This window comes from Stenella coeruleoalba, assembly GCF_951394435.1.
Source record: "Stenella coeruleoalba genome assembly, chromosome: 1".
In the NCBI taxonomy this organism is placed as follows: domain Eukaryota; kingdom Metazoa; phylum Chordata; class Mammalia; order Artiodactyla; family Delphinidae; genus Stenella; species Stenella coeruleoalba.
Window position 1 is genome coordinate 111671316 of NC_137169.1, and position 24896 is coordinate 111696211.

The following is a 24896-nucleotide window of genomic DNA, read 5'->3' on the forward strand; positions in this document are numbered from 1 at the left end:
CATTTTGAAGTGCATCTGGAACCTCAGTAGACAGAAGGAACCTGGACTTCTCTCCACTTTTCAGAGGATCTGTCTCCCAGGGGAGTGGTTGCTGAGAACTGTGGGCCCAGGTAGGAGAGTTGGAAGGAAGGAGGCCCACCCTGAGCCCCCAGGGATGCGGAGGCTGGGGTGGGAATAGCTGGCTCTTCAAGGCCCAGGGGAAGCAGGGGTGGGGGTGAGGGCAGCTCTAAAGCCTGCTTCCTGCCCCAGGGCAGGCAGTTCACACTTTGCCCTCCACCCCAGGTAATGCAGTGCCTAATTCTAGGGCCAGCTAGGGGGCTTCTCTCTCTGCCAGGGCGGGAGCTCAACCAGATAGCATTTATAGTGCAGTCTCTGGTGGCCAGCTTGCTCTCAGCCCTGAGGGGGTCGGGAGGTGGGATTTGGGAGCATGATCTTGGCCTTGACCCCGGAGGAACTTCCAGCCTGCTGGGAGGGAGGAAAAGGAATGTAGTTGAGGTGAAGCAATTAACTGCCACCAACTGTGCACGCACAGGGGTTCTGCCTATTGTCTGCTTAGGAGGTGGCTCTGTGAGTAACCCTAAGTCAAGGAGGAGTGTGCGCAGGCCAGTCCAGAGGTCCCTGAGGGCAGGGCCTCCAGCTTCCCATTCGTTCACGGTTCCCATAGCGCTCAGCGCTGGCTCAAGCTCACAATGAACTTCAATACTTGCTTTTGACTGAAACTTTCCCCTTTGTATCTGTCTCTGTGTCTCTCAGCATCTCTGTCTCTACCAATCTCTGGCTTCTCTTGTTTCCCAACATCCTTCCCGAGCCCCTGGGGAGCAGAGCTGGGGGGCCGGGCAGTGGGAACGGGACAGCGTCCTGTTCTCACCAAGGACAATAAGGTCCGGAAAGGGCTGGAGCCAAGGCCTGGCGTAGACTCCCCCTCCCTGTCTGCCCTGCCCCCCCCACCTTCTGGCATGCCCTAAATGCCAGGCATCCCCTCAAGTCAGTGCCAGCCCGAGAGGAGTCCAGCCTCTGCCCGGGCAGGGGAGCCCCCTCATCTCACCTTCCCACCACCGTCTTTTTAGGTGGCATCACCTTCTGCCCCAAGAAGCGCACCTCTGGGTCAGGAGCCCTCTCCCGCCAGCACCCCCCACTAGTATCCAAGGCTCCCTCCCGCTGTATTATTTACTCCTGTTTCCGGAGCAGGCAGCGGGCGCTGGCGGGTGTCAGGGCCACGTGTGAGGGAGCAGGAGGAAACACCTGGCTTCCCTCTGGCCTCCAGGGGCGGACCGCCCATCTCTCCCCTAGGCCTCCAGCCCCCGGGGTGGTGCAGAGACCCAGGCGTCCCGGGGCCAAGAGGTTACACCTTTGCCCTTCTCACCTTCGGGTCTCCAGAAGCCATGATGGCCTCACGCCCCCTTACTTTTTTTTTTTTTTTTTTGCAGTACGCTGACCTCTCACTGCCATGGCCTCTCCCGCCGCGGAGCACAGGCTCCGGATGCGCAGGCTCAGCGGCCATGGCTCACGGGCCCAGCCGCTCCGCGGCATGTGGGATCCTCCCGGACCGGGGCACGAACCCGTGTCCCCTGCATAGGCAGGCGGACTCCCAAAGACTACGCCACCAGGGAAGCCCCCCCCTTAATTAATGATGGTGTTTGGTGTCTGGGATACCCTTTCCAGGGTTAATTGCTAGGTCAGGTGGAGGCAGCCGGCAGCTAGGCACCCCAGGGATAGGCTGGGTAGAGAGCTGAGGTTCAGCACCAACCTGCCTGGTAAAGGCACCCATTCCCTGAGCAGGGGGTCATTATTCCTGGCCACATACTGTCCCTGATGCCTACGTAGTGGGTGGCAGCAGGTGCCCAGATCCCTTGACATTGTCCTGGCACCTGCTCAGGCTCTCCCCTGTCCTCCCCTAACCTGGCCCCACACAAGCTCTTATCATGGAAGGCATGGTGCCCTGAGGTGGCCAGATCCCCCAGCTGTGTCTATGCTCACCTGGGCTGGGGCCTGGCCCTCTGCCCACTGCTCCCACTCCAGGTCAGGAGGAAGTCTAGGTTTGACAAAGCGAGACCTAGAACTAACCCAGCCTCCCCGGAGGTCCAGGACCCATTTTGGACAACCTTTCCTCTCCCCAAGGGTCCCACATACGGTAACCCCCCAACCATCACCAGGTAAGTTGGAGCCTAGAGCTACCATTCCCCCTCAGGAAGGCTCTGGTCTCCACTGAACTCTCTTTGCTTCCATTCCCAGACTGGAAGAGCAAGAAGACTTGATTCAGGCTTCAGCCCTTCCGAATGGGCCAGTCTTTCGGGTCCTCCAAGAGCTGGTTTCCACCGGAGAGACTCAGCAAGAACCCTGAGACCCAGCAGCAACCCTCCCAGCCCTCAGGGCCAACAGGCAGGGGAGTAGTGCGAGTCTCCTGGAGGAAGATGTGAGCTCGTGGCGCCCTCTGCAGGCAATGTGGGTAAACTGCATAGCTCTCCCTCAGCCTAGGCATACAGAAGAAAGGGTCCGGGAGGGAGTCCGGCTACAAATGGGGGTTTCAGGGCGGGGGCCTCTAATTCTTGACCAGAACTCCTTTGACTCACTTCTTCCTCTTCACTGGGTCTCATTCCCAAACTCAGCCACATCCCATGTACAGGATTTTCTGTTCTAGGAGGACAGGTTCTTTCATTCAACCAACCCACCAGTCCTCACTGCCCATTATCAGGCACTGTGGAGAATACAAAGCTGACCAAGGCACGGTAAGCACCCTAAAGCCCACACCACCCAGCAAGAGGGACGGTGCCTAGGTGCCCCAAAGGACAGACACTCTGGACAGAGAGGCACTCCTCATGGCAGAGCATGGACAGAGCAGGACCTGAGAAGTCACATCCCTCACTTCCATTAAGGCTGGCTCCAAGGTTGGTGGCCTTGTTCCTATCGTTTTATGTATTCAACACTTTGCTAAAACTTAGGAGGTTTCTTAATTCCTTGGCTATGAGACAGAGGAGAAAAAATGAAGGCACAGACCAAAGAGGATAGGGACAGTGATCAACCTGGGAGTCTTTCTAAACACGGGCAGACATCCATGCTGAAGAACAGATGGGTCCAGGAGGGCAACATCAGTAGGGAATTCCCACCTGCAGACCTGGAGCAGAAGGGGCAGGGGGCTCATTTGCTCAGGGTGGGGAGCTAGAGTAACGAAGCCCTCACAGGTTAAATGGAACTCCATGGGGAGGTGCAGGGGTGAGGGGCCTTTCCCTCCCTTACTCCTCTGTTCCAAGATCTATTCCAGTTCCGAGGGGCAGGCATTCCTGCACTGCAGTCTTTACCCCTTTTCCCAAAGGGCAAGACTGCCGCCCATTCACGCACTTTTCTTCCGTGAGACTCTCACACAAGTATATGCCACTCCAGTGCCTGGCACTGATGGCACTCAATAAATATTTGGTAAAAATGAACCTTGGAGGAAGGAAACCCCACCATCCTCAAGGTCTGAAAACAGCAAGTACCCATCTGCCCCAACATTCTGCACACCCATGCAGCGATGGGCAGGAGAGGCCCACAGCATATCACAGCTTACAGAGCTACAAAGAATCAACTTTATTAAACATTTAGGGTCAGTTTCTCTTTTTGCCCTTGCCCGTCACCTTGGCTGGTGTGAGGACTGGAGCTGTTGCCTGGTACAGAGTGGAAGAGATCTTGTTGATGTAGTACAGACCAACCATGGAGAAGATGAAGCTACAGGGTGAAAGAGAAAGGTCATGGTATCAGTGGGCATGCTGCCAGCCTGGTGCCTCCTAGAGCAGACAGATACCAGCATGAGGGAAAGAATCCAGGATCAGGTTTAGGAAAATGGGGAAGGGGACAGAGGAAGAACAGAGTGGGAGGGACGTATGGGGAAGTCTGGAACCATCACAGGAGGATCGGGTGCCAAAGGACAGGATGCTACACCACTTACTCAGCTGTCAGGCACTTACCAGGTGGTGACACAGACTCGGTGGATGAGGCCAGATGCAAAGAGAGCCAACAGGAGGCAGAGGAGAACTGGGGAAGCAAGAGGGGACAAGGAGGGTGGTCAGAATGGAAACACCAGGCATTCATATGTGGAGTCTAGAAGAAATCTGGGGCCCTCTGAATCCTGGGGGAACTGCTTCGAGGGGAAGGGCATGACAACAGCAGGAGGACCTCAGATGGCCTTGTTGATGCCCAGGACACGGAGGTAGGAGATGCATGCTCATTACCAGCTCTGCCCCAAATATCACTTAACTTCTCTATCCTGGATTCCCTCCAATAAAAAGGAAAAGGAAAGGTGACAGCAGAATCTGAAGGGCAAGGCTTGCTCCCATTTGAGGAAGAGAGTCAAGGCCTTCGCAACAGAAGCCAGACAATGGGGATCAATTCATTAACCTGGCTGGCTAGTTATGGAAGTCGAGGGCCTCAGTTCCTGGACATAAGTTGGAGAGCAGAGTGTCTGGGTACACACACCCATGGGGACAGAAAAGGGTCTCAAGACATCTAGAGTAGGACTAGAGAGAAGGTGGGAGGGCAGATAGCAAGGGCAATCCCACCTGCCCAGCTGGGGAGGGCAGGGCAGCTGAAGAGGGCCTAATAGCTTGCCCCACTACAAAGGTTTCTTTCAGAAGCAAATGAAGACAATACACTTAGAAATAAAATCTAACAAAGAGAAGTTCTGAAGCTGCTGTACGAAAGGACCTCCGGAAGCCTAGGTGGAAAGAGCAAAACATAAGGGGGACAAAGAAACGAGGGCCACAGTGACAGGTCTTTGTTCTACCAGGTGAAGGCGTCACAAGAGGTGGCGTCTGCTGTCCATTTGGGGCATGTGGCATCCCTTAGGTGATCTGGCCTGGACGCCTAATTGGCTTTCTGAACTTAATTCTCCATAAATAACTGAATCATCAATTCTTGATTAGAACCGTTTCAAAAGGAAAACAATCTGACAGTGACTCTAATTTGGTCAGGATTCCTGCTGACACAGAAAGCTGGTGTCTCTAACACTTAGGCTCTTCACAATCATCTCAAACAGAATTCACTAATATTGGGTCAATTTCACCTCGGAACCCCTCAACTGATTTGGCCCTTCTTCTTCTTTTTCTGGTGGAAACAAAGAACATCCCTTCTTGGATGTATTCATTACAGGCCCAAACCTGCCTGTTCCCCTCAAACCTTCCCTGGGAACTGGCCAGGAAGTAACCTGAGTTTCTTGCTTTCAGAGGCCCTCTCTTCTAGCTCCAGTTCCGCGAGCTAGATAAAGTGCCGCTTCCAAAAACCATCATCTGTCTCCAGACAGTCTTAATACACATTTTTTTTCCTCCTAAAAAACCTTTACTGATTAAGCACCTGGAAATTCAGTACCGTGTTGGGGGAGGTTACTGGAGAGAGTTCAAATACTCAACCCCCAATTTTCACTTACTCTCGGGGAAGATCTTTGCTTGGAATCCTTTGCCAAAGACAAGATTCTCCAGATTATTGAAGGCCTGGGTTGAGGGAGTTAAGGAGTAGGACGTGCAATGGGGGCAGAGATGTTTGGCTAATGGGAAGGGTACAAGCCTGAGTGGCCCACCACCCTTCCTACCCTCAAACACCTCTGCCCGCTCCCCCGCAAAACGGATACAGTGAGAGAGAAGACGAAAAGGCCGGAACCAAGCAGGCCGCCCTGGATGGTGAGCCACTCGGTGGAGGCCAGCTGGCGGCTGTACATCTGCATCCCGGCGAAGAGCAGCAGGGACAGGAGGGAGGAGAGCGCCAGCGAGGTGCCTGTACCCACCACTGGAGTGGAGGAGACACGCAGAGTCAGGCCCAGCCCTCCCTCCAGGAGCCGCAGGCAGATTCGGCAGGTCCGGGAACTCGAGGGCCCAACCACCTGCAAGCACTCCCGGGACTGCAGCCACCCTCCCCAACTCCCCACACCCCGTGGCAACCCCCAAGAATTCCTCAGTCCCGGACGCCCCGAACTCTCCAGCCCCGTGGGAAATGCCCGTCGTCTGGAACCCAGGACACGTCAGTTCTGCGGGGAGAGGACCGCGAAAGCTGACCCGCCCAAATCCGACCCCCTACTAGTCCGCCCGGTGGGGGACCCCGCTGGTCCTGTTACCCATCATGCCCTGCCCTCGGGTCCAATCCGCGCCTCTGTACAAGAGGAGAGCCGAACCGGGCACGGTTGGCTGTGCGCATGCGTCAGCCCCCGACGTGGACTTGCTTCTCCCCCACGTCTTCCTCTTTCTCCCTCTCGGCGCCTGAATGCAGCGCCCTCTTCCTGAAGGGAGGAAATATTGCGTCCAAGAGCGTCCTTGGCCACCACCCTCGTCCCCCGCCCTTCCCCGCACCCAGAGCATCTGCTGCCTCTCAGTGCAAGCTGCACTTAACTCTTCAAGTCACTGTGCCCATGGACTATAGCCTCTAGCCCACTTCTGTCTTCTTTGTCAGTTATGTCAGCTTTAGTGCCTGTTCCTCAAGACCACCTGCCCCATGATCATTGCCTTGATATCTCCCCTGGACTCTTGCCCAAACCAAAATCTAGTCCTTGCATGCTGGAGCCCATCTTTCTCTGAAACTATCCTTCTGCTTTATGTAAGATTAGAAGCCAATGAAGAATTCGAACATAAGAAATGGCTCCCCCTCAAATACGATTCCATGTTACCCAGCCAACCCCACCCCACCCCCCACCCCACCCCGACCCGACAGCCTTCTGAGAACCACGTGGGAAAAACTATTTCCCACCTCCTACCTCGACCAGCGCCGCTCGAGGCTGGTCCCTCGAGCATGCGCAGTGACATCTCACCCCACCCCTCCCCACATCCCCACCGGGCTCCTGCATTAAGCTCGGGGTTCGCAGCCGCAGCCGGGATCGGGCACACGGGGGCGGGCGGGCATGGTAGGGCCATGGCTGAGGGTGAGGATATGCAGGCCTTCACTTCCATCATGGATGCACTGGTCCGCATCAGTGTGAGTTAAGGTGGGGTCGAGGGGAAGGGGAGGGGGAGAATAGGGGTCCCGGGCAAGCCGGGACCTCGAACAGGTGGGGGTCCCGCAAGATGCTGGGATGTAGACAGGGGGCGGGTGATGGCAGAAAGGACTGGGAGGGTCGGGATGCAGGTATGAGAGGGTAATCCCGGGGGCAGCCGGGAGGTGAATGCCGTGAAGGCGTCCATCCGCTGGGGTGTGAGGAACATGTAGCTACCCGGACGCAGCGGGTGGCTTGGGGTAGCCTCCAGCCGTGCACCGGGGCTGGGGCTGCAGGGCAACGGGGCTATGCTATGAGGAGGGGGCGTGAGTGAGCTTGGATATATTCCAAGAAAACTGAGGACAGGTGGGGGGGCGAGGAAAGGGCCGCCCCACGGTGCAGTTCCCAATTTGAGCCCCTCCGCAAGACCCCACCCCACTGCACCCCCACTCAGGGCTGCCTCTGAGCCTTCGGTTGTCATGGCAACCCGGGCCCGGCTCTCCCAGGGGCGGTGCCAGCTTTGCTCCCCCCAACCACTTCCTTCCCCCTCCCTCCGTGTCCCTCCCTCCTTTGTGTCAGCTGCGCCCCTGACCGGGATGGCTGCGAAGAGAGGGACCAAGGTGAGGTGTGGGGGTGGGGCATAGCTTGAGGACCCCCGCCACCAAAAAAGGGAGGGGTACTTCCGGTGGGGAGGGGGCAAGTAGGCGGGGCGCTCCTTTCCCCCTTGCTTGGGGAGGGGGTTGCGGCAGGCCGGGTTACGCCGGGGAAGGGAGCTGGAGGGCCGGATGGTGGGGGGCAAAAGGGAATGGGTTAGGAGGAGCCGGATGGGTTAGTGATGGGGAATGGAGCCGAGGGCGGCTGCAGGCTGGAGCCGCGGCAGGAGGACAGACTGGGTGAGCAGGAGGATGGAGAGAGCCTGGCTTTAGGGAGGAGTCACGCGGGGGAGGGGGGGCAGGGGAGTGCCAGAGAAGCGGGCGGGGGTCCGCACCGAGCTGCTGAATGGGCTGTATCCTTGAGAGATGTGCCTGGGGCCGGTGGCCCGGATATGGGCGGATAGGGGCAAACGCCAGGTGAGAGGGGCTGCAGGTCCGGCTGGGACTGGGACAGTGAAGGAGGTGGGGCTTGAGGCTGGGGTGACCCGAGCTCCAACCATCCCTCCTCCTCAGGTCTGTAGCTCTGCAGGAGTGAAACAGAAGCAAGAGACAGGGAGCTGAGAAGGCCTGTGAACCAGGCCAAAGCTTGTGCTGGGGAAAATCCATAGCTTGTCTGGTCCCTTGTACTTGTCTTGTCCATTCCTGAGACCCTTTAGGTCTTTAAGGGGCAGTTGAGGGGCTGTTGAGATATGCCCAGGTGTCCAAGCTCTGATCCAACCTCCTGGTCCCTCCACAGACGAGCATGAAGAACATGGAGAAGGAACTGCTGTGCCCAGTGTGTCAAGAGATGTACAAGCAGCCACTGGTGCTGCCCTGTACCCACAATGTATGCCAGGCCTGTGCCCGGGAGGTGCTGGGCCAGCAGGGCTACGTAGGCCATGGTGGGGACCCCAGCTCTGAGCCCACCTCTCCTGCCTCCACCCCTTCTACCCGAAGTCCCCGCCTCTCCCGCAGAACTCTCCCCAAGCCAGACCGCTTGGACCGACTGCTTAAGTCAGGTGGGGCTGGCACCTGTGGGGTGGGGGGTGGGGATGCTGGCATGTCCATCAGGAAGATGGAAGGGGTCCATCACTGGCCAAGGGCATTTGTCTGTTTTTCAGGGGGTGGAGATACTGCCCAACCAGGCTCTAACGAGAGCTGCGCTCTGGCACAATAGAAATTAATTTTTTAATTGAAAAGACTTCCCCCACTCTGAGCCAGCTATAATTTTCACCTCCCTACTTCCCGGCCCATCCACAGGCTTTGGGACATACCCCGGGCGGAAGCGAGGTGCTCTGCACCCTCAGGTGATCATGTTTCCGTGCCCAGCCTGCCAGGGCGATGTGGAGCTGGGGGAGCGGGGCTTGGCAGGGCTGTTCCGGAACCTGACCCTGGAGCGTGTGGTGGAGCGGTACCGCCAGAGTGTGAGTGTGGGTGGCGCCATCCTGTGCCAGCTGTGCAAGCCCCCGCCACTAGAGGCCACCAAGGGCTGCACTGAGTGCCGCGCCACCTTCTGCAACGAATGCTTCAAGCTCTTCCACCCCTGGGGCACCCAGAAGGCCCAACATGAGCCCACCCTGCCCACCCTCTCCTTCCGCCCCAAGGTGAGCCAGCCCTTGCGGGGCCTGGGAAGGGAGGGGCATGGTGGTGCTTGGTGGGAGGGCGTGCCCAGCACTGTGGGCTTCCAAAAGGAGACAGCCAGGGAGTTGCCATTGCCGAGCTCCTTTTTCTGTAACAGAAGGGCACTGGACAAATCTTTGAACGTCTTTGAGCCTCCATCTCATCTGCTGAATGAGGATTATAATATCTGCCCTGCAATATCTGTGCTTGCAGGGTTGTTGAAAGGATCACTGAGATAATGTTTGTGAAGGTTACTTATACACTAAACCGGTCTGTTATGCATTCATTCATTGAACAAATATTTATCAGGCACCTGTGTGCCTGGTGCTATTCTAGGCGTTGGGGCTACAGCAGTAAACAAGATGGCCAAGGCTAATTATTAAGCACAAGGCTAAGATTACCATCATTCTTGTTATTACCACACATTTCCGTGAGGTAAATGAAGGGAGAAGCAAGGCTAATGCCTGGAGCTTGCAGGAAAGGCTCTCCTTGATGCCAGGGTGTACCACCAGGTGGCACCATGGAGCACCACCAGCTGAACTCCTCTCCACCCACATTGGGCCAGCAGAGGGAGGGCACCAAACTGCTCTGTGGTAGGTCAGCACCCTTACACACACCACTGGCTGACTGTCTCATTGCTCTTTCTGCCCCTAGGGCCTGATGTGCCCAGATCACAAAGAAGAGGTGACCCACTACTGCAAGACCTGCCAACGACTGGTATGCCAACTTTGCCGTGTGCGACGCACCCACAGCGGCCACAAGATCACACCTGTGCTCAGTGCCTACCAGGCCCTCAAGGTGAGGACCCCGCCTCACTCTGCCCCAGTGCTGACCCACACTCACACCCTCTCACACCTCCTCTGAACTGCTGGCTTCTTTGGAGCCGGGTGTGATGCCCACCTCTTTCTTCCCCCTCAGGACAAGCTGACAAAGAGCCTGACATACATCCTGGGAAACCAGGACACAGTACAGACCCAGATCTGTGAGCTGGAGGAGACCGTGAGGCACACTGAGGTGAGGGAGGGCGTGGAGGTGGGCCCTGGGCCCTGCCTGGGGGTGGGAGCAGGAAGGGGGTGTGGATGCGCACAGCCCGATCACCTGGTTGCAAGCTCAGGAAGCCCATGTAGGGTCCGTGGATATGTCGAGGTTCTGGTTAAACCAGGTCATCAGGAACAACAGTGCCCCAGGCCAGGTGGTACCCAAGGCTACAGTGGAGACAGGGTGTCTATCACCCAGGAGAGGGAGAGCAAGCCCCAGGGATGGAGCTCAGATGCCCTCAGGCTCAGCTGCCTGCTGAGGATGCTGCACAGCCCTGGACCAGGAGGGTGAGGCGATGGCTCTGATACCTTTTGCCAGATTGCTTGAATCAGCTGATATGGGGATGGGCGATAAGGATGGCACAGATGCTGGAAGATGTTAGTACAGTACAGATGGACGTTCGCATAGTCATGGCCTCTTATCTGAGGGAGTCCTTAAGGGATCAGGATTGATTATGGTGTGGGCATCCCGCAAGGTTAGCACAAATGGTCAGGCGTTGAGCCCATCTGGGTGTACAGGAGCCTTTGGAGCCATGAACCTGGCCCTATTAGAATGGGTAGGTAGGATTTCCCCAGATCCTTTGTGATCCTAGCCATGGCATGGTGCCCCAGGAGTCTAGTGCAGGTGCTGCCTTCAAGAAGAAGATAGTAAGTGTTGCTCTCTGGGCAGGTGAGTGGTCAGCAGGCCAAGGAGGAGGTGTCCCAGCTGGTGCGGGGGCTGGGGGCTGTGCTGGAGGAGAGGCGGGCATCGCTGCTTCAGGCCATTGAGGAGTGCCAGCAGGAGCGGCTGGCCCGTCTCAGCGCCCAGATCCAGGAGCACCGGAGCCTGCTGGATGGCTCAGGTCTGGTGGGCTACGCTCAGGAGGTGCTTAAGGAAACAGACCAGCCTTGCTTTGTGCAAGCAGCCAAACAGCTGCACAACAGGTACTCAGGGGCACGGCCTCCTGCGGGGTAGGGGCAGTCGTGGGTGTAGTCCATGCATAAGGCAATGTCGAGAGCACTGCCTGATGGAGAGCTGGGTCCTGAGGATTTTCAGCAGGCCACACTGATAGCAGTTTGCCCGAATGGACAGGGAAGAAGGCCCCAGCAGATACCAAGGCTCTAGGGGCAGGCGAGGCAGAATCAAGGGGAGAGGTGGCTGCCCAGATGGCAGTGCCTGACCCTGGCCTGCCCCCGTCCCAGGATTGCCCGAGCTACGGAGGCCCTCCAGATGTTCCGGCCAGCTGCCAGCTCCTCCTTCCGCCATTGCCAGCTGGACGTGGGGCGTGAGATGAAGCTGCTGACAGAGCTTAACTTCCTGCGAGGTGAGGAGATGGCCAGGCCCCGTGCCCAGTTAGAGCCTTCCTCCCTTCCTCCCCAGCAGCGGGCCCGGGGGGCAACGCCCGCCGGGGAACTCCCCAGCCTCCTGCCTGGCCTGGCCAGCCGCCCTGCCCACCTAGCCCACCCCACCTAAGCACACCGTCCCACCGCGCTCAGCGCCGCTTCTCCCTCTCTTTGTTTGTAGGCTGTGGCCACCGCGGACTCTGCTCCGGAGCACCCCAGGCAAGTCAGCGGCCCTGCCCCAGGGGTCCTGCCCCCCACCAGGCCCCCTGCCCTGCCCTGCCACTCCCACACAGCCCGGCTACCCACTCATGGCTTCCTTCTCTTTCCTGCCCTGACCAGACCCCATCCCTGCCTTCCTCTCCCCTGACCAGTGCCCTCTGTCTCTCTTACGCCTTCCTTTCTTAATCCTTGCCTTTCTGACCTTTTGTCCTTCTGACCTTTGCCCTCTAGACTTTCCTTCTCTTCCCCCCGACCTTGTCCCCTGCCATCAAGCTTTTGCTTGCCCTCTGTTGTCCCCTATTTTCTGTCTTGCTGACTCTTGCCTCTATCTCCCTCCCACTCGGTTCCCTCCTTCCTGTTCAGTGCCCTCTTGCCTGGGCTTCAGTGGCCGTTGCCTGCCTTTCCCCGGGGCTCCTCTTTATTCATAGAATTAAAAGGGTCGTAGAAAGAAGGGACACCATGTGATCTCATACCCTCATTTGACAGAGGAGGAAACTGAGGCCCAGAAAGGGGACGTGACTGGCATAAGGCCAGAGCAAAGGAGTGGCAGACCGGGACTGGCCTCAGGCCTCCTGTCTCTCCTTCTCCCGTGGGCTCTGCCCTGCCCATCCCTGCCCAGGGCCCAGACAGGTGTCTCCTGCAGATCCCTCTCACTCACACTCACCCCCCCGGCTCCCGCTGCTTTCCCTTTTCCTGCTCGCCCTCCATGCCAGGCCCGCGGCCAGGCCCTGACTGACCCCCGCTGTCTCTTCCAACAGTGCCCGAGGCTCCGGTCATTGACACCCAGCGCACCTTTGCCTACGACCAGATCTTCCTGTGCTGGCGGCTGCCCCCCCACTCACCACCTGCCTGGCACTACACCATTGAGTTCCGGCGCACAGATGTGCCGGCCCAGCCGGGCCCCACCCGCTGGCAGCGGCGGGAAGAGGTGAGGGGCACCAGCGCCCTGCTTGAGAACCCTGACACAGGCTCTGTGTACGTGCTGCGTGTCCGTGGCTGCAACAAGGCCGGCTACGGCGAGTACAGTGAAGATGTGCACCTGCACACGCCCCCAGCGCCCGGTGAGTGGGCACAGGGTACACTTGGGACCCAGGCACTGACAGCTGGTGCTGGGTGGGCCCCGGGGAGATGGCATAACCCAGTGCATCACTCTCACTAGCTCTGAAGCGAGACTGCCTGAGTTCAAATCCCAGCTCTGCCTCTCTTTACGCGAGTTATTCACCCTCCCTGAACTTCAAGTTCCTCTTCTGTAGGGATAGTAACAATACTTATCTCGTAAGGTTGTTGTGAGAATTAAGTGAGATGATAACGTGTAAGGGCTTAGCTGAGTTTTTGGCTCATGGTAAGGGCTCAATAAATGTTGGTAATGTGACTCTCCAGAAAATAGTGGGGACTCCGGGGTGTAGGCATGATAGAGAAGCATCGCCACCCAAGTAGGGGGCAGAAGAGTTAGGGGTTAAGTGTAAGAGCCAGGTAAGAGCACCAGAGTGCGGGCTGGAAAGTGCAGGTGGATGGTGGTGGGATGTCACCAGGTGGAATGGACAGCAGTGGGGACCCTCCATGGCGCAGCCATGGGAAAGGGGTGGGAGGCAGCATAGCGAGTCAGCTGGGTCTGGGAGACTGATTTCTGTGCCCACTAATCATCACTAAAACTCTTCCTGTGGTCCCATGCCCACTTGGGATGGGATGCCCCTTCTTTTTTCCTATGCTCCCCATTCCAGTTCTCCAGGCCCTGTTCCCCAGAGCCCCCTGCCCATCCCTTGGTAACTCGTTCCATGTTCTGAAATCTCCCAGTGTCTTGTGCTAACACCTCAAGGTCCCCCCAGTGCCAGTGTTTGTCCCTGAAGTCCTTCCTTCTGTCTCAACCCTCCCCAACTCCAGTCCTGCACTTCTTCCTCGACGGCCGCTGGGGCACAAGCCGAGAGCGGCTGGCCATCAGCAAGGACCAGCGAGCGGTGCGGAGTGTTCCAGGGCTGCCCCTGCTGCTGGCTGCTGAGCGGCTACTGACGGGCTGCCACCTGAGCGTGGATGTGGTCCTGGGCGATGTGGCTGTGACCCAGGGCCGCAGCTACTGGGCCTGCGCCGTAGACCCAGCCTCCTACTTGGTGAAGGTGGGCGTCGGGCTGGAGAGCAAGCTTCAGGAAAGCTTCCAGGGTGCCCCCGATGTGATCAGCCCCAGGTCAGGCCTCTCTGGAAGGGATGGGGGTTTGGGGACCTGGGTGGGGGAGCTGGGGACGGGCCGGGGGTGTGCAAAGGGAGGACACACTTGCTGGGATGGAGCTGGGTGGAGATTAGGAGGAAGTAATAAGAGCCAGGCTGTGGGGGTGGCTGTGGTCTGGAGAAATGTGGGCTCAGTGAAAGAGCTTTGTGGACTGATATTCGGAGTGGCTGGGGAAAGGGACAATAAAGGGAGCCATCTCCACTTCCCTCCATCTGTCACTCAGGCTAAAACACCATCTCTCCAAGTCTCCGTGTCCTTTCTCCCTAACACCCCGTTTCCAACATCCTTTCTCCACAAAGCCTTTTCCCTCCAGTACCTCCTTCACCCACATCTTTTCTCAACATCCTAAAATTCTTCCCTTCAACTTTCCATCTCCATATCGTCTCATCCACAACATCCTGTTTAACACCCACCCACACATACTTTTCTCCCTGACCCCTTCCTCCCCAGCACTCTATCCCCCAGTACCCCATTTCTTTAAAATGCCTTCTTTTCGACACCAATTCCCTCTTAACCCTATGGTCCCCAAAACCCTGCATTCCTCTAACATCCTTCATCTAAGGCACCGATCCGCCCTCATCTCTCTCCCAACATCCACCTTCCCAGCTTCCTTTCTCTGCTCTCTCCCTCTCCCCAGTACCTTAGTCACTAACCCTTCATCCTTCCAAGATTCTCTAACCCTCAAAATGCTCTCTCGGCATGATATCCCAGCACCATTTCCTCACCACCTTCCTGTGTTGGAAGCTCTGCATTTCTTCAATGTGCTTTAGCAATACCCTGTCTTTCTTCTCCTCCCCCCACCTCTCTGGCCAATGTGCTTTCCTTTCAACACCCCTTTCCTACCAAACCAAACCCCCAGCCCTATATTCTAACCCCTGTCTCTTCAACATGTTTTCTTCTCAATGCCCAGAATCAATCCTTTTTTTTCTATTTATTTTTTCATTTTTTTCATTTTTGGCTGCGTTGGGTCTTCACTGCTGCGTGGGCTTTCTCTAGTTGCGTCGAGCTGGGGGCTACTCTTCGTTGCGGTGCGCGGGCCTTCTCACTGCGGTGGCTTCTGTTGTTGCGGAGCACGGGATCTAGGCGGCGCGGGCTTCAGTAGTTGTGGCGCACGGGCTTAGTTGCTCCGCGGCATGTGGGATCCTCCCGGACCAGGGCTCAAACCCGTGTCCCCTGCATTGGCAGGCAGATCCTTAACCACTGTGCCACCAAGGAAGCACCCCAGATGAATCCTTTGAACCACTTGCTCCCCAACATTCCATCCTTCCAACATCTCAGCCCTCTGGTACCCCTTCCCCCACACACTTACTCCACCCCCCAACGTCCTCCTACCCAACGCCCACCCCTGCAGGTACGACCCGGACAGTGGGCATGACAGCGGTGCCGAGGATGCCACAGTGGAGGCGTCGCCACCCTTCGCTTTCCTAACCATTGGCATGGGCAAGATCCTGCTGGGGGCTGGGGCCAGCTCAAATGCAGGGCTGACAGGGAGGGATGGCCCGGCGGCCAGCTGCACAGTGCCCCTGCCGCCCCGCCTGGGCATCTGCCTGGACTACGAGCGGGGTCGGGTTTCCTTCCTGGATGCTGTGTCCTTCCGAGGGCTCCTGGAGTGCCCCCTGGACTGCTCGGGACCTGTGTGCCCTGCCTTTTGTTTTATTGGGGGTGGTGCAGTACAGCTACAGGAGCCCGTGGGCACTAAGCCCGAGAGGAAGGTCACCATTGGGGGCTTTGCCAAGCTGGACTGACCCTTCCGGGCCTCTCCTGGGCCCTGGCCTTCCAAGCCTCCTGAAGCTGGGTTATTCCTCCCGAAGCTTCTCCCTCAAACTCTTCCTGCCATGTGGTCCTGTCCCTTCCCCTATGTCTGTGTCTTCCCAGGGCCTTCTCTTGACCAAGGGACTCTTCTCTGCTCGCCTCTCTGGATGTCCCCCATTCTCTCCACTGCCTGTTAATCCAGGCTCCCACTCCCATGTCTCTGCCCCGTGACCTGCCCTTGGCATCTTACCCGAGTCATGGAGACAGCCCCTTCCCCATCCCTGCCCTGTGCTCCTCCCCAGGCTGATTGGGAGGGAAGGCACCTGGAACACTGGGCATGCTCCCCAGCTCTGCCCTCTGCCCTGCCAAGCTCCCTGACTCATCCATGCTGAACTACAGCTTTGGGGCGTGCAGGCTTTTTGGCTGGACACTGCCCAGGCACTCCCTGGTGAGGGGAAAGGGACCCTATCATCCTGCTTTATTTATTTGGGTCCCTGTACCCCCAGCCGCATGCCTCTTAACTCCCTCTTGCATGCTTTACCTGTCCTGCACCCACGCCAACGTGCCAAGTCTCCCTTGGGGAGCCAGCTGAGGTTGAGTGTCCCCATTGGGTTGGGCCTGGCAAGGCCTCTGGTGCCCGCTGTTGCCTCCCCCTGCGGTGAGCACTGCTAGGCCTATGTCAAGCAACAGCTGTTATTTTCATGGTTTATAAACAATAAACTGTGATGCCAGGCCTTCCTGTGATGTCTTTGCCTTCCCTGAGCCCATTCCTCTTAGTTTCTGTGTTGGACGTGGCAGGCGGGGCGGGCCGTGGGGGGGGGAATCGAGGGTTCCCTGCTATAACTCAGAGCAGGGGTGCACGGTGGACCTGGCGCATGAGGGAAGGAGGTCCCCAAGCCCGTCGCTTCCCCGCCTTCTGCCACACCTGTACCCAGCCCAGGCCCGAGCCAATCGTGGCCGCCAGGGGGCGCCTCGCTCCGGTGGCTGTTTGCGTCAGCACCGCGACGGGGCGTCCGGGCGGCGGCGCCAGGCTCTGTGGGAATGCGATTGAGGGGGCGGGCCCCGTGCCTGGGCCCAAAGGGATCGGGGAACCAGAACGACTTCCCCATTCCCGGGGTGCTGGGTAGCCAACCCCAGAGCCAGAGACGGGCGGGGCGGCCAGGGAGGGGCCCGGGTCCGGTGCCAGTCCCCGGATATTACATGGAGCTTTATCGTGGCCCTGTTGACTCTGCAGCTGTTATCGCCGCCCGAGGACTTACTTCACACCCGAACAGCTAAGAATAGAGCCGCCTGGGGGCACCGCGCCCAGGGGAGAGGAGGGCGCGGGAGTGAAAACCAGGCCCGAGGAAAAGGGAGAGCCACTGGCGGGCGTGCGGGCGGAGCCGGGTCACGCTGGCCGATGGAGCCGCTGGGTTTCGTTTCCTCCTTCCTCTTGCGCCGCCAACCATGCAGGAGAGGTGACAGGTGACTCGAGTTCTTCCACCAAGCACTCCTGCGCCCCGATGTCACCTACTTCTCAAGTGAACCCCGCTCACTCTGGCCTTCTTTCCTCCCTCTCCTTTCCCAAGGTCTCTTCCAGACCCCCTCACAGACATTTTGACAGCCCCTCTATCAACAGGTCACGGAAGACAGATCAAAAGTTGGCGTGGCGGTTGGGCTTCCCTGGTGGTGCAGTGGTTAAGAGTCCGCCTGCCGATGCAGGGGACACGGGTTCGTGCCCCGGTCCGGGAAGATCCCACATGCCGCGGAGCGGCTGGACCCGTGAGCCATGGCCGCTGAGCCTGCGCGTCCAGAGCCTGTGCTCCACAACGGGAGAGGCCACAACAGTGAGAGGCCCGCGTACCGCAAAAAAAAAAAAAAAAAAAGTTGGCGGTCAGCGCAGAGGAGGCCCGAGTTTTATTCAGCCATGTTCAGGTTCCCACTCCCATCTCTGAGCTGTCTGGGCCAGTCCTCCTGGGAGCCACTGCCTCAGGCTTGTCCCCAGGGGCTCGGATGGGCTTCGCCAGGGCTAAGATAGGTGAGGGAGACTGTGGGCAGCCTGCCTGAACGCCCAGCTCACCAGCCCAGAACAGAGTTGGGGGCAAGGCGGGGGCTGCAGCAGTGAAGAAACCCAGGGAGGCAGTTGGCGCTGGCTGGATGCTCAGCAGGCAACGTGCCCCTACAAGTTGGCGGAAGTGGCTGCCAGGTTCGCGTAAGAGAGAGTGCTGCCACCGTTGCCTGCAGAAACCTAGGTAGGGGGAGAAGGGATCCAGGGTGAGGGGCAGAAGCTTTCCTGGGAGAAGCTTCCTCCCCAAGGCCCCTGGATGGCACCCCGTGGCTGGGGTGAATGGTCCAGGCGCCTGACTAGCTCTCAAAGGGTTAATTTGGAGAGAGCACCTGCAGGTCACCACCGGCAGCCAGGTGACTGTAAACAGGGCCACTCCTCCTCGAGCTCCCCTTCCCTCCCTCCCCTTGGCTCTCATCAGCTCCCCCTGCTTTCCCCTCCTGCCCCCTTTTCCCTCCATTCTCTGCTCCTCCAGCCCAAGGAGGTGTGTGTGTGTCTGTAAAACTGGAAGAAGGAAGTCCCCAGGGGGAGGGAAAATGGGGTCAAGAAAAGGAAACTCCTCTCCCCTCCCCCACTTGGAGTGGCTTTCCAGCCCCAGGTGGCCAAGTAATTATTTACTAGGTCCTGGAGAGAAAGGAAGAAAGAGGGAGGAGGGGTCTGTGCTTCTCCGGAGATTCCCAAGAACCTCCCCCTCACCCGGCACCCAGGCTCACCTGGCTTGGTGAGACTTCTTCCCCAATTCAGAGACCCCTCCTCCCCACTAGCCTGTCTCAATCTACCCTCCATTCTTAGGAGACAAGCTGGGGCACAGGTGCTCCTTCCATGAAGGGCTCCCCTGGGCGCAGTGCCCCACTCATTTCGCCTCTGGGCATCCCAGTGAACAGCCCCGGCACCAGTTCAGCGGAGCAGTGAATGCTCTTCTGGGAGTGCTGGTAGTGGGGGCACCCCCTACTGAGGTCCCCCTTCTTCCATGGTCTCTTCCCAAGGCCTTTCCCCCAGAACTCACCTGACCTCCACAACCCCAGCCTTGTCAGGCCCTCACTGCCTACTGTCACTCTCACCTCTTCTAAGTTCTTTGGGCTTCCCAGCACTCTTTCAGAATCCCTGCCAGCCAAAGCCTCTGCCTCCCTCCGCCATCCTCACCTCCTCAAAGGGGCTCCGTTTGGTACTGCCAGGGGGCACATAGCGCCCATGGGTGTGGTAGGTGGGGTACTCGCTCATAGGATGGTAGGCATCTTGGATTGGAAAGAGGTCCAGCTGCCCATCGTTCTTTTGTCTGCACTGACACACAACCTGGGGAGATAGGAGGTAATGGGGGGCATGGGGGTTCCTTCTAGCAGAGGAACTGTGGTCAGGGCTGGGGACTGAGCACTTACCAGGGCAATGAGATAAATGATGGCCAGGGCAACCAGAACACAGACCAGTACCAGAAGGGCAATGCCCCAGCCAGGCACCCCAGACCCAGACTGGGCAGAGGAAGGAAATGATGCATCACACACTAAAAGGAAAAGCAAAGGTCAGAGCAGTCTCTCAAAGGAGGTGACCCTCCCCTTATGAGTGCCAAGAGGAAAAGCAGGAATCTAGATGCTGGAGAGAGACAGGGTCCCGGGCAGTGTGGTGCTGGCTGGCAGCTGGGGAGGTGATCTCACCACTAACTCCACTGATGGTCAGGTTACATTTGACTGCTGCTGCTGCAAGCTGACCAAACTGTCTCTCCACGTCGTGGGCAGTGGTCCCCTCTCGGAAGACCAAGGTTAATTTTACCACCACAGATCCTGGCCTGGTCAGAGAGAAACAGGCAACTCAACTGTGGGTCCCAGCTTCTGGGTCAGCACACCCCCCACCCCCCACAACCACAAGCGCACCAGCCCCTCCCCACAGTCAAGACAACATCCACCCATCCCACATAGAGTCCACACCCAGAACTGTACCTGAACTCGATATCTGAGAGGCCCAGAAAATCCTCTTGTTTATAAGTCTGCACAAACTGGGGTGAGAGGGAAAGGACTAAGTTTTGATGCAAGGTCTTCAAAGAGTTCTGAAGGCTGCTTCGGGGGAGCACAGTGGAGGAAAGGCAGCTACTCACCAATACAGAAATGATTCTCTGCAGCTTCTGGTAGTAGCTGGTGCTGGGATTTTCCAGGGAAGAGTTAAACTGGAGGTTCGTAATGCGAAAAGACAGGAAGAACAGGGAGACCCTAATAGGCAACTGCTGAGAAGTCTTATTACTGGAGGAGGTGGGAGCATAGGGAGGTACTGTGCTCTGGTTAGTGCTGCTGGCGGTTGTCCTGGTAATGTGGCTGGCAGAAACGGTGGGAGTATAAGAGCTGGGAACTGAGGATGGAGTGCCCTTGCTGGCTTGGGTCATGGTAATCTTGGAAGAGGTGCCCTCATGTGCTGTAATGACAACTGAACTTGAGGCAGGGCTGGTGGTCGGAGGTGAGTTGCCACTGGTGGCCCGGGGTGAGGTACCACTGGGGATCGGAGGGGCAGTTGAGCCTGAGGCAGGGCTGGTGGGGGCAGCAGAGGTTGAGGCAGGGCTGGTGGGGGCAGCCGAGCCTGAGGCAGGGCTGGTGGTCGGAGGTGAGTCGCCACTGGTGGCCCGGGGTGAGGTACCACTGGGGATCGGAGGGGCAGCAGAGGTTGAGGCAGGGCTGGTGGGGGCAGTCGAGCCTGAGGCAGGGCTGGTGGGGGCAGTCGAGCCTGAGGCAGGGCTGGTGGGGGCAGCAGAGGTTGAGGCAGGGCTGGTGGTCGGAGGTGAGTCGCCACTGGTGGCCCGGGGTGAGGTACCACTGTGGGTCGGAGGGGCAGTCGAGCCTGAGGCAGGGCTGGTGGGGGCAGCAGAGCCTGAGGCAGGGCTGGTGGTCAGAGGTGAGGCGCCACTGGTGGCCCGGGGTGAGGTACCACTGGAGATCGGAGGGGCAGTTGAGCCTGAGGCAGGGCTGGTGGGGGCAGCAGAGGTTGAGGCAGGGCTGGTGGGGGCAGTCAAGCCTGAGGCAGGGCTGGTGGGGGCAGTCGAGCCTGAGGCAGGGCTGGTGGGGGCAGCCGAGCCTGAGGCAGGGCTGGTGGTCGGAGGTGAGTCGCCACTGGTGGCCCGGGGTGAGGTACCACTGGGGATCGGAGGGGCAGCAGAGGTTGAGGCAGGGCTGGTGGGGGCAGCCGAGCCTGAGGCAGGGCTGGTGGGGGCAGCCGAGCCTGAGGCAGGGCTGGTGGTCGGAGGTGAATCGCCACTGGTGGCCCGGGGTGAGGTACCACTGGGGATCGGAGGGGCAGCAGAGGTTGAGGCAGGGCTGGTGGGGGCAGTCGAGCCTGAGGCAGGGCTGGTGGGGGCAGTCGAGCCTGAGGCAGGGCTGGTGGGGGCAGCAGAGGTTGAGGCAGGGCTGGTGGGGGCAGCCGAGCCTGAGGCAGGGCTGGTGGTCGGAGGTGAGTCGCCACTGGTGGCCCGGGGTGAGGTACCACTGGGGATCGGAGGGGCAGTTGAGCCTGAGGCAGGGCTGGTGGTCGGAGGTGAGGCGCCACTGGTGGCCCGGGGTGAGGTACCACTGGGGATCGGAGGAGCAGTTGAGCCTGAGGCAGGGCTGGTGGTCGGAGGTGAGGCGCCACTGGTGGCCCGGGGTGAGGTACCACTGGGGATCGGAGGGGCAGCAGAGGTTGAGGCAGGGCTGGTGGGGGCAGCCGAGCCTGAGGCAGGGCTGGTGGTCGGAGGTGAGTCGCCACTGGTGGCCCGGGGTGAGGTACCACTGGGGATCGGAGGGGCAGTTGAGCCTGAGGCAGGGCTGGTGGGGGCAGCAGAGGTTGAGGCAGGGCTGGTGGGGGCAGCAGAGGTTGAGGCAGGGCTGGTGGGGGCAGCAGAGGTTGAGGCAGGGCTGGTGGGGGCAGTCGAGCCTGAGGCAGGGCTGGTGGTCGGAGGTGAGGCGCCACTGGTGGCCCGGGGTGAGGTACCACCGTGGGTCAGAGGGGCAGTTGAGCCTGAGGCAGGGCTGGTGGGGGCAGCAGAGGTTGAGGTACGGCTTTGGTCACTCAAAGTCTGTGGACTTGTGCTTTTGGTTGTAGCAGAGACTGTAAGAAAGATTGTTAGTGTAGGGTTGGTGGCAGCTGTCAGAAGTTGAGGTTACAGAGTTGGGTTGGGGGACAAATCAGCACAAGGAGAAAATACGTTCTCTGGCATCTGAAGACGTAATGCCAGGAGGATTTGGGGAGTGGCCCCTAGGTCGGCCCTCCTCCTCCCTCCCTGCTGGCAGCCTCCCTCCTTCTTCCCATACCTGTCTGCTCCTGGCTTGTCGGGTTTCTCCACTCCTAAGATTTACCTCTCCTGACTCCACCCCCACCCCCTCCAGCCTTCTTTTCAGCACGTTCGCCTGCCCCTGGCACCCACTCTCCTGGGGGGCTGTCTCTTCTCAGCCTGTCCTTGGCCTCACTCCTTTATTCTTTATTCTGGCACAGACTGGGCCACCCCTGTCTGCAACTTCTGCCTCTTGGATGCCATCTCCCAGGAAGCAAAACCCACAGAAAGGCTGGGAAGACCCCCTCCCCACCTTGCGCCCCTCACCTGTAAGGAATAGCAGCAGCAGGAAGAAGAAAGGGGCCTGGATGTCCGGTGTCATGGTGGTGGCCAAGTGGTGGGGAGGGGGCAGAACAGACTCAGGCAGGCAGTGCGCGTGTGGTGGAGCAGGCACAGGCGCCTGCTGCTTTATACCGGTCCCCCCCCCCCATGCCCGCCCTAGGCTCAGCCAGAGCAGGTGACAGGTGACAAAGCTCCGCCTCCTCCCCCTTTCCCTACCTCCTACCTTTTCCTCTTCCTCTTCCTCCCCAACCATTCCTGGCCCCTCAAATAGGGTAAGTGGGCTCCAATCACTCAACCCTCTGACAACCTGTTTGTTTTCCAACTGGCCTCCCCCTTTCACCAACCACTCCCTGGCTCCAGAAGGCGGTGGAGGGAGTCTGGAACCTGACCTGGGTCCCCATGGTCCTATTTTAGCCTCAGGACAACAGACAAGGTGAGAAAAGTAACAGAGAAAGTGGGCTAGGTCAAAGTCCTGCACGGCAAGGCCGGGAAGCTCATCCTCAGGTCCCCCGCACCATTGCCCCATTCTCCCTGGGTCCCTTGGAGTCCCACTCTGGGGGCTGAGAAGGAAGGGGAAGGCTCCATAATCTGTAAACTAGGTGCTAGTTTTGGACCCCCTCCCCCCCACTACTTCCCGGAATAGCCCCACTCTTCTAACCGCTTCCTGTCCCGTTCCACACACGGTTCTACCCTGAAACCCACAGTCCCGGCCCCTGCCGGCCTTTCCAGCAGCCTGAGTTCCTTCTTTGACTTTCTCCCGAGAAGGGGGCGGGGGAAGAAATTTCCACTTAAAGAAATATGAAATCTGGGTTCGGCCGAACCCTAGGGTCTTTGCTTTCCCAGTCCTCCACCTTGTAGCGGCGGCTTGCTGGCTGGGCTCTCCTGCCCTCTAGCGGTCACCGGGAGCCTCACCGGGCCTGCCCGAGCGGGCTGAGGGGCTGCCTCGTCCGGGGAGAGGAGGTTGGGTGGCGCTGACTAAGTGGGGGCAGAGAGAGGCTGGGGAGGGCAGGCCCGGGCCGGAAGAAGCAGTGGCTTGCACAAGAAGGGGAGGAACACGCTGTACCATCGACGGAGGGGCTGGGAGCTTTAGCAGGGGACTCAGGCGCGTGGGGGCGGTGTCTGGAGGAAATGGCGCTAAGTGGGTGGGATCCAGAGTTAACACGGAAGGGGCACCGAGGTATTTGGCGAGGGCAGCGGAATGTGGGAGGGAGAATGGGACAGATTAGTTACGTATTTATGAGGCAGAGAATAGGTGGGGCGACAGAATGGTATTTAGGGGCACGGAACTATCCTTTGCGGAGCATAGTGGTATTTGGGGCCGGTGGGCACAAGGTGATGGGGGTGGTGCAAAACCGTTTGTGAGCGCGCATGATTTGGGAAGACCAAGTGATATTCTGAAGGGCAGAAACATGTGGGACCAAGGAGTACTTGGGGCCACAACGGCGCACATGGAGCTTATCGAGTCCCATCCGGAGGTCCTGGGTTGCGGTCTAGACCGACAGAAGCAATTACGTCCTCATTAGGAAAAAATTCTTAGCCCCAAAGAAAACAGATTGAGAAATTAATTTTAAGAACACTTCGGTGCGGCGGGATTGCAGGGAAGCCGGGAAAGAGGAGAGGAACCACAGATCCCAGACGCGCGCGACTCCGCCGGCTTGGCGCGGCACTGTGCGGCAGCCAGACCCGGGGGCGGGCTCGGGGCCGGAGGGCGTTTACGTCATCGCGCCCGAGCGCGGGCCGGAGGCGGGGAAGCACCCCTACCCGCCGGCTAGAGAAAGGGCGAGTATCTAGGTGGGCGGCCCCAAAACTTCAACCCCTGGCGTTGCCAAGCAATAGCCATTCAGTTCGGTTGCTGGGACACGCGTCACCATGGCGACGGCTCCGCGCCGCGCAGCCTGAGTATTTAAAGAGCAAGCGCGCGCAACGCCCCGGCGTCTGAAAGCGGCCTTCCGGGATATCGCGGTCTCCCCTTCTCCCCTTCTCCCCCCACCCTTACCACCCCCTTCACCCTCTTCCGGGCGCCAAGTCTCTCTGGCCTCCAAGGTGAACCTAACTCCCCAGCGCGTCCCGGGTTCTCGGGCTGGTCCGGCTTCAGGCGGTGGAGAGCGGGATTCCGGGCCCCGGGCGGGCGGGAGGGACGGGACGCGGTGCAGTGTTGTTCTTTCCCCCGCCAATATTGCACTCGTCCCGGCCTCCGGCCCCCTCGGCCCCCCGGCCTCCCCCTCACCCCGAGCGGGGCAGCCCCAGCCCTCCTGGCTCTCGAACCCGGCTGCTCTTAGACTGGAGTGTCGCCGCTGCCACCGTGAGTAAGTGGGGCTGGGAGGACTTTAGCCATCCTCCGACCACCACCCCATCCTTCACCTAACCTCCGTCCTTCACCTAACCCCTGTCCAGCACCTTCCTCACCGTGCCCCAAACTCAGACAAACTTCTCTAGATCTCTAACTTCCATTCTACTAGTCCTCTCCCCGCCTCAGGTTTTTTCCTGCTCCCCACACTATCCCGGCAAAATCCCTAAAATAAGTAATTGCACTGGCTTAGAAAACAATTGGAACTTTAT

At 58.9% G+C, this 24896-nt stretch overlaps 3 protein-coding genes across 7 annotated transcripts; 1 reads left to right on the forward strand and 2 right to left on the reverse strand.

Annotated features, from left to right (window-relative positions):
* Nucleotides 1-3549: 3549 nt before the first annotated feature.
* KRTCAP2 (keratinocyte associated protein 2) lies at nucleotides 3550-6156 on the reverse strand (the record flags this gene model as incomplete). Its single annotated transcript, XM_079941517.1, is given in 6 exon segments — nucleotides 3550-3702; nucleotides 3942-4008; nucleotides 5396-5459; nucleotides 5597-5751; nucleotides 6077-6113; nucleotides 6115-6156. Coding segments are annotated over 6 exon segments (486 nt in total). The 3' UTR covers nucleotides 3550-3581.
* Nucleotides 6157-6849: 693 nt separating this feature from the next.
* TRIM46 (tripartite motif containing 46) lies at nucleotides 6850-15966 on the forward strand (the record flags this gene model as incomplete). 5 transcript variants are annotated; one of them, XM_079934986.1, is made up of 11 exons in its annotated part: nucleotides 6865-6927; nucleotides 8100-8166; nucleotides 8295-8576; nucleotides 8818-9161; nucleotides 9832-9975; nucleotides 10096-10191; nucleotides 10885-11138; nucleotides 11397-11518; nucleotides 12515-12817; nucleotides 13638-13935; nucleotides 15329-15966. In XM_079934986.1, 11 exons carry the CDS (start codon nucleotides 6865-6867, stop codon nucleotides 15720-15722), a joined length of 2367 nt encoding a protein of 788 aa, XP_079791112.1. The 5 variants fall into 5 exon arrangements, with proteins under 5 accessions (XP_079791113.1, XP_079791112.1, XP_079791114.1 ...); XM_079934987.1 differs by lacking the exon at nucleotides 8100-8166 and having other exon boundaries at nucleotides 6850-6927; nucleotides 8315-8576; XM_079934985.1 differs by lacking the exons at nucleotides 6865-6927; nucleotides 8100-8166 and adding an exon at nucleotides 7507-7545 and having other exon boundaries at nucleotides 8315-8576.
* A 1644-nt stretch (nucleotides 15967-17610) lies between these two features.
* MUC1 (mucin 1, cell surface associated) lies at nucleotides 17611-22418 on the reverse strand. The gene is made up of 7 exons (XM_079901085.1): nucleotides 22323-22418; nucleotides 19860-21832; nucleotides 19705-19760; nucleotides 19423-19553; nucleotides 19150-19271; nucleotides 18917-19066; nucleotides 17611-17956 (listed from the first exon to the last, which is right to left on the reverse strand). The coding sequence occupies exons 1-7, from the start codon at nucleotides 22375-22377 to the stop codon at nucleotides 17888-17890; spliced, it is 2556 nt and encodes an 851-aa protein (XP_079757211.1). The 5' UTR covers nucleotides 22378-22418; the 3' UTR covers nucleotides 17611-17887.
* Nucleotides 22419-24896: the final 2478 nt, after the last annotated feature.

Coding starts and splice junctions, on each gene's coding strand:
- MUC1 (XM_079901085.1), bottom strand. CDS start 22,377: ATGACACCGGACATCCAGGCCCCTTTCTTCTTCCTGCTGCTGCTATTC. Junction 19,761..19,859: donor AGAGAATCATTTCTGTATTG/GTGAGTAGCTGC, acceptor CTCTCACCCCAG/TTTGTGCAGACTTATAAACA. Junction 19,272..19,422: donor GACCATCAGTGGAGTTAGTG/GTGAGATCACCT, acceptor TTTTCCTTTTAG/TGTGTGATGCATCATTTCCT.